Here is a 7938-nt window from a genome sequence, read left to right on the forward strand (position 1 = left end):
CTGTTGTACCCATATTTTCCGATATTAAGACACTTCCTAACTGAACTTAAATGGAAGAAAACAAAGTTTCATTTTGTCGGGTATGATGGATGATTTCATTGAAATGCTAAAGGCCAATGGAACGATGCTGGTAATTGTATTTAGTCAATCACAACAATTAAATTTCAATTCAGTTTATTTATATAGCGCCAAATTCACAACACAAGTCATCTCAAGGCACTTTACAGTTCAACCAGATCATACAGTCAAATTGATTCAAAGTCAAATTGATTCAAAAGTCATGAGTACTGATAATTATTTTAGAAAAGAGTATAGTCTTACTTTCATTCATACAGGAGCGATACAGGATCTTAGCTTTGGTCACAGCCTCCAGTTCTTTAGCATGGGAAGGAGCCTCTAACAACTCTGTAGGAGAAAAACGAGAGTCAGAAAAAAGAGCACCATCACTTTAGAGACAACTGTTTTAAATACATCAGGGTTTCTTTTCATTCCTCCAATTCGCTATCCCTTATTAATTAAAACAGATATATCTGTGTTTCTCTGGATTGTGTGTCAGTAAGGAATCTTTACAAATTCTGTTTTTATAATTTCTCTCATTTTGATCTCTTATCAGATTTCATATTCAATATTCTACAGTCTGATTGATTCAGCATAGAGAAAATCAAAACTGATTGGGCCATTCAGGAAGCCAGCAGCCCCTATTGAATAGCTGATAAAAAAAGAAAACTTAAAATGTGCAGTTATGGTTTATCTGATTGCTTTTCAATGGAACAATCAAGTCATCAGAAAAATAAAGGGAATATGGAAAATGTCACTAAGATCCAAAGGTGGAAAAGAAAGACTTAGCAGTCGCTTCAGATGTTATCATCACATTAAATTGCTGGGTTTTGCAGTTTTTAGTCTCATAGAATGGCTACAGATTGTGCCTTCTACATGCTGGAAGTGACAGCAGGCTGTTATCACGGATTGAATCTTAACCCTAAGGGAATTCCTTTTTTGCCTGCATAATGAATTTATCTATTTATCTGTAAACTGAAAGGAATTTCAGTAGTTCTTAATGTATTGTAAAAAAAAAAAAAGAAAGAAATTGATCCAGATCTCGCTGATATATATATATATAAATAAATAAAATCATATCCTGTTAATCCAACTGTTCACAATCCTTAATGACCTAAACGTGTCGAATGTATTGAAAGTAAAGGTTTAAAACACAGTTAATTACAAAGGGTAGGTGCTTCGTAAGTAAAGTAGCTAAAAACTAAAAGTAGGTGCATTTGTAAATTAAACTTATGGTTTTAGAGACGACCGATGTGGCTGCTGTCACCTATAAGCTGCATGTTGTCAGCATTCAATGGGACCAATAACCAATAATAATGGCCATTTAATGCTTGATCACATCCAAATGGGTGAATTTAGGTTTTGGGTGTCAAAACAAATGTGAATCACAGGATGGATATGTGGAAAGGCAGCTTCCGCACACAGTTAGGTAAGTTGTGACCCTTTTTCTGTTCAAACAGTCCTGTGAACTTTGGTATAATCCAAAACATGATATTGAATATTATAAATCCAATGACACTTAAAATACAATTTGGACCCAGAAAACTCCAACTGGGTCATCATTTGGTCTCTCAGCAGAGTAACAATCCAAGACATGTTTAAACATCAACACAGAAATGGATCACAAGATCTTCATGGATGAACAGATATATTCCAGATTATATGACGTCTGTAGGCCTTTTTACTTAACACCCAGATCACTTCTAAACAATATACTGAAATAACTTTCTTCCCCAGATAATCTGACCCAGGCTCTTTCATATATTTAGATGCATCCTTAAGGAAGATTACCACCTTTGAGTTTTATGTCTACATGCTGCCTCAGCCACGGGTAGATGCCATGTGAAGACGAATCTTCAGGAATCGGATTCTCCTTCAGCCAACCGCCACAAGAAAACGTGTAGAAGTCTTCGCAGGGGTTGACAGTTCGGTCTAGTTTACTCAATATGGACCCCGCTAAAGAAACAAATAAAGATATCCTGACCCAAACAGCTTAACACACAAAAAAACGAATGCACTGAAATGACTGCTTGGATATTTTCCTCACCTGCTTCAATACATTCTGGCGAAAGGCAAAACTCCGCTTTACTGGATCTCTGGGACACTGATGGAGAGAAAAACATTTTAGTGAGGAATAAAACTTTATTTTGAGATAAAATGAGGGAAGACATTTTAATTAGGCTTAATATATAAAACAGAAAAAGCCTGAAGAACTTTTTCCAACTGTAATTCCTTGTCCATTTACATGAAGTTTCTGTGTATTATTATTATTCAATAAGACTTTATATTTTTAAAGAAGTACTAGAAATCAGAGTGTCAAACTCTGACCACAGCTGAGTGGATACATCTGGAGAGCTCCCACACAGAGTAAACAGTTACACGTGTTTGGACCAAGCAAATGTACACTGTCCTGTGTGAGTTTGGGTTGTTTCTTCTAAACAGAAGCAAATTCCTACAAATTAACTAACAAATCATCATAGTTAGTTCTCTCACTTGTTCTTATGCAACTCAAAACCCATCTGTTTAAGATTGCTTATTCTCTTTAAATATCAATTTCACCGTCACAGCCTCTGTATTTTTAAAATGTTTTTATTTTTTCTGACACTGTTTTTATGCTTTTGTACAGTGACCTTGAGTGTCCAGAAAGGCGCCTTTTTAAATAAAATGTATTATTATTATTATTATTATTATTATTATTATTAGCTTTTTAGTCAAAGTTGTTGTTCAGGCTTTGACTGGGCCGTTCAAGCATTTTGATCCTTTTTATTTTCAGTCTTTTTCTTACAGATTAACTGCTCTATTAGGGAATATTGTCTTGTTGATAAAAAAAACGTGAATTCAACTTTAGGTGTTGAATCCTTTTTACTGTCCCTGATTGGAAACATCGCAAACAGGACTCTTTGTTTTGTTTTTTCGTTTGCTCTTTTTCTTAAAACTGAGTAAGCTGACATTGGGACAAACTTTCTAGAACACCCTTTTGAAGTGAAGAATTAAAACTGTCCAATATTTTTTTACTTGGGAATATTGTTTAGTCTCTGCAGAATAATGGACTCCACATTGTTTGGAAATCAATCTCCTCTAAAACCATTCCGTTTCCTGAAGTCATTGCTGGTTCATTTCCTTTTTGGCATTGTTTTAAAACACATCTTTATGCTCCAGACCAGCAAACTACCAAATGTCATTTTTTGGTGCAAATTACTAGCAATCCATGAAGCAAGGGGAGTTAATTGGCAGCACTTTGAGTGGGAAAATGTGTAGTTTTTTCTTTATGGATGCATGGAAATCCATAGTAAATGTTTTTCCCACGACTTCTACTACTACTCAGCTCTGCTGTAGGGTATGATTACTTAACATATATTTGTAATACGGGTAAGCAGAACCCTAAAAAAAGACCAAGTAAACCACACTTGATTTATTTTCCTGGCAGAATGACCACAGGTTTACAGAGTCCACTTCCGTCTCTTGAACTCTCCTAGAAAGTTTGACTTTCTAAAGTCTTGTGTGATGGGGTTCCGTAGTAAAGAAAGTAAAGAACAACAATAAATGTAGATTCAGTGAGGCAGCAAACTGTATTTTGAAACCAAATCCAAATTGTAAACAGATAAATGGAGCGGGACTGAGCTGCGCCGAGATGTCTGACCTCAGAGGTTCACCTCTCTTGTTGCTGGACAGGAGGCTCTTTCCAGAATCACTCCATGCTGCGGTTACCTCGTATACAAGCACATGCAATCATAATTTTTTTTGTGCTGTGGGCAATAAAACAGGCCACAAAAAGCAACATCAATAGAGCTAAACACACATCAAAGAATCAAACTCTTTCCTAATTAACAAACTGTTAAAAAAAAGAATCCGAATCTTTTCCTTGGAAACTAAAGGAGTGTTTCCAGTATAGATGGAGCTTGGATCAGCATGCATGGGCACATAAGATAAATGCACTTTAGTGTGGCCACAAGAATGTGGTTTCCCTCAATAACAAAAAGACACAATACCCACCCCACCCAACACCAGCGCATGAGCCCCTGCAGCCCTAACCATCCTTAGAACCACATAACAGTGGAACCACTAATGCTGTGTCCATGCTCCCCAAATTCCACATATTGGGAAATATAATTGCTTCCAGTGGAAGAGGACAGCTCATTAGCAATGCTCCACATCGGCACTTGAAATAGCCTGCTGAACCTCCTAAACAAACATTTCATTTTTAAAATACATTGATCGCCCTTTGTAAGTTAACAGATGAAAACGCAATACAGAGTTTAATCAACTGATAAACAAACATTATTCTGTGCTTGAACTTTAATCTCTTGGAGAGATTTTATCATGTCTAGTTTAGGGAAACACACAGGACTAATTCTAAACAAACCCACTATACCCACTAAAATATAGCATATTTTGTTGAAGTTGTAAGTAAAAAAGTAGACTTTGCAGCTTTTGCAGGATTGATTTATTGTCTGACATTATGCTGTTCTCACCAGACTCTGACTTTTGCAGTGCAGTGCAGTATGTCTGCAGGTTAGCTGACTTGCTCTGATGAATTGGTCATAACTGCCAACAAAGCCATAATCAACAAGTTACAGTAGGAGGTTGGTCATTAATCACTGAGAAAGTTGGATATTCAAATGGTAATAAATCCTGGTAGGTTTAGGGCAATTAAAGACCATTTAGAGAAACCACAAAATCACTGAAACAATATCATTTAAATAGATGAGATAAAAGCAGACATCCAGAACCATAATACACAGTGTCATGCTTTGGTTTGCACTTGTTTTTCAGGTAAAGGATCTTGTAGCCACAGTCAATCAAAACATCACTGATTCAGAAGAAAGGCAATCTGTCTGACAGATTCAGTTTAGTCATTTTTAGCAATTTTAGGGTTTTGCAACGGCCAGATCAAAGTGCAGAATACAAGCAAGGGTTGCCTTTTTTTATAGAAATGATGGCAGCAGAACAGATTAAAGGCATTGGCTGCATCTGTGTTTCTAAACACCGAAATTAAAATGCGATCTGGAAGTGGAAAGAGTACTCATTTCACCATTAACCAGCCAAAAGATGACAAAGATTTAAAAGGATAACAAAAAAAAGGCTGCCCAAGAACCAAGGAGGACTCCCGGAGAGAGATTTTAAAATAGCTGGTACCGATCTTCGACAAAAACAACAGGTGATGCACTCAGCTGCTACATGCAATCCCAAAGTAGCAAAGCTTCGCTGCTGAAGGAAAAATCCTGTTAGGGCTTGTTTATAATCTTGCTGCAGAAGGTTTGGACTAGCCAATGAAATACTGGGAGAAGAGAGTCTGAGATCAGACCAAAGATGAACCTGTCAATGCAAAGCGTTAGGGTTCTACACTTCACCCTTAATACACCATACCACTGGTGAAGTTTGCAGGAGAAACCATCAGGCTGTTTTACGCAATGGGGTTCTGGCAACTTCCATCACTGAAGAAGGTAATAAATGCAAAAAATGAAGGGTGATTCATTTTTTCATAGGAGCTAGACAAGGAACAAGATTAGCTTTCAAAGCAAGACAACAATCTTAGAGCAAACATATGCTGTATGACTTTTTGGGCCAATTTTTCAGTCCTCCAATGAGTTTCAGCTTTATCATGCCTCGTGCATTGCGTTTTATAGGGGGATGAACAAGAGGCAGTCAGCCACTGTGGATCACCTCCTGATTAGGATTGTATGATTGGATGAAAATCAAACATCTTTAAAATTCAGTCAGTTTTGTGGAGAGATCATAAGGATATCCTACTGTTAAAGCAGAGCTAAGAGCATCTAGGAGCCAATTTACCTCGACCTCAGGCACTGAGCATGTGCAAACGGGAAGTCTTCTTCTCTGACTTTGCTTCTGCCTAGTAGAGCCCAACAATCGCTATTCTGTATGGGCTAAATCCAATGTTGTTGTTTTTTTTTTTTTGGTCATACAGTGTGAGCAGTCAGATCCCATCAGACCAGCGTAAGAACAATATCGTCAGCTGGGAACCTTTAAACTCTGGTTTCATTGCACAGGTTTAGCTTTGGCTTAGTACATTGATTGAAAATATTGTACAGTGTAGAGTGTGTCAGCCCTTAAACATACCACAAAAAAGAATGCATTGGTTTAAAAAATGTGGCAAAGCTATTAAATTAGACCATACAATCACCTTGTATCAAATATGCTTCTGTAGAAAAGTAGAAGGACCCCAAACATTTTCATAATCATCAGACAATTGGTGTGAAAGAATGGGTCAAAGACATATTTTTGGACTTGGAAGTGTATTTGTGAATTAAATTCATTTGATTTCTTTGTATGTGTGGGCTTAAGTTTGTCTTGTCTTGAGATTTTACCCAATAGAGCGGGGGGAAAAATTCCTGGTTTTCAACTATCTTGTTTTGTTCCATGCATCTGTTTTAATTTCTGACACCCCTCAATAACATCGGGTACAATCAGTTCCATTAAGAAGAGACCTGATTTGTAAAAGCACCAACTGTCAGTTATTCTCCGTAAGTAGTGTGAATAATTCCGAGGTTCCATAGAGAACCTTAGAGAGATAAAAGCAAAAGACCAAAGAACCCTGCCTAAAGATCAGGAAGGAAGCCGTGGAGAAGTTTAAAGCATGATTGAGGTTTTTAAAAAAATACCCAGAGCTGTATGATACAACTTAAAATCTAGTAAGACATGGCTGTCTACGTAAAGTGACAAGCTTGGTGAAAACAGCATTTTTTACTGAAGAAGCCTAGAGGTAACTTGGAAGGAACTGCAAAGATCTAAATCTCAGGTGAGATAATTTCTTCATAAAACAACTATAACAAACCTATTCTTTATGGATATGATTCACCTTCCTTCATGACAATTATTTTAACATACTGCCAGAGCTACAATGGGACGATTTGTCTCAAAGCATGTCCATGTTTGGCTGGCCTAGTCAAAGTTTCGATTTAAAACTGATCAACTTGTTTTAGTAGCATATCCAAAGATTTTGTGAATGAGGTAGTAGTTCATTTTTACTCTTTTTATAATGTAAACACTGTTACGGCTGATACAGAACATGCTTTGCAATCTTATCTTGATGGTTTTAATTTCCTCTACTTCACTGTGTTTCCTCTTAACTTTTCTTGAACCTACCCTTGGGACTCCAGATGCTTGAATCTCATTGGGTAAATTAAAAGAGGTGATAAGCTACTCCCATAAATGGCTCCTTTTTTCTCTTTTTTTGTGGCTTTGGGTTATTTTAATATAAATTGTTCCTGTTTACATTTAAACACAACAGAAGTGAAGCACTTTCCTTTGACTCATGTGGTTTTAATAGAAACTACAGACATGTGAAACCTTAAGTGACCCAAAAATAGTTTGCCACATGTTACTCAATAGCCCTCCAGGACACCTACTTGTATGTTATCATACTCTGCGTGTGCTTTTTGAGGACAGGGACCATTCTGTACCATACGTTAGATTTCCTGCAAATTATAATGTAGGATAAAGGGTAGAGGTTGTGTGTGTGTGTGTGTGTGTGTGTATGTGTGTGTGTGAACTTACCCAGTATGAGACCAAGCAGAAGAGCGGCGCAGAGGCACACACACATGGCCAGAGCGATCTTGTAGAGACGACCGACACCCCTCTCAGTTTTAACCCCCCCACCTCCTAAATGCTCCAGCTCCATCGTTTACTATTTCACCTAAAAAAATAACTAAAATGTTTAAAAGTAAAAAACACAGGACACACACCTAAAAGCAAAAAAAAAATAAAGTGGAATAAATAAATAAATGCTTAAAATGAATCTAAAATAATTTAAAATTAAACTATTTAAAAGATTATTTTTTTCCACATGTTGAACAGCTTCTGTCTTTCTCCAATCTGTCCAAAATGGGTGCAGCTGCCCAAACTTCACCCCGGCTCCTCTAA

At 37.0% G+C, this 7938-nt stretch overlaps 1 protein-coding gene across 1 annotated transcript in view; it reads right to left on the reverse strand.

The window, feature by feature from the left end:
* phex (phosphate regulating endopeptidase homolog, X-linked) overlaps positions 1–7938 on the reverse strand; it is a 25106-nt gene extending 17168 nt beyond the window's left edge. Inside the window, exons 1-4 of the mRNA XM_015370158.1 lie at positions 7573–7938; positions 2105–2161; positions 1852–2013; positions 322–405 (exon numbers count right to left, since the gene is read on the reverse strand). Of these exons, the coding sequence (XP_015225644.1) occupies positions 322–405; positions 1852–2013; positions 2105–2161; positions 7573–7696 (427 nt within the window). The 5' untranslated portion in view covers positions 7697–7938. The remainder of the gene's footprint in view (positions 1–321; positions 406–1851; positions 2014–2104; positions 2162–7572) is intronic.

Source organism: Cyprinodon variegatus, unplaced genomic scaffold (genome assembly GCF_000732505.1).
Source record: "Cyprinodon variegatus isolate N-32 unplaced genomic scaffold, C_variegatus-1.0 Scaffold42, whole genome shotgun sequence".
Taxonomy (NCBI): Eukaryota; Metazoa; Chordata; class Actinopteri; order Cyprinodontiformes; family Cyprinodontidae; genus Cyprinodon; species Cyprinodon variegatus.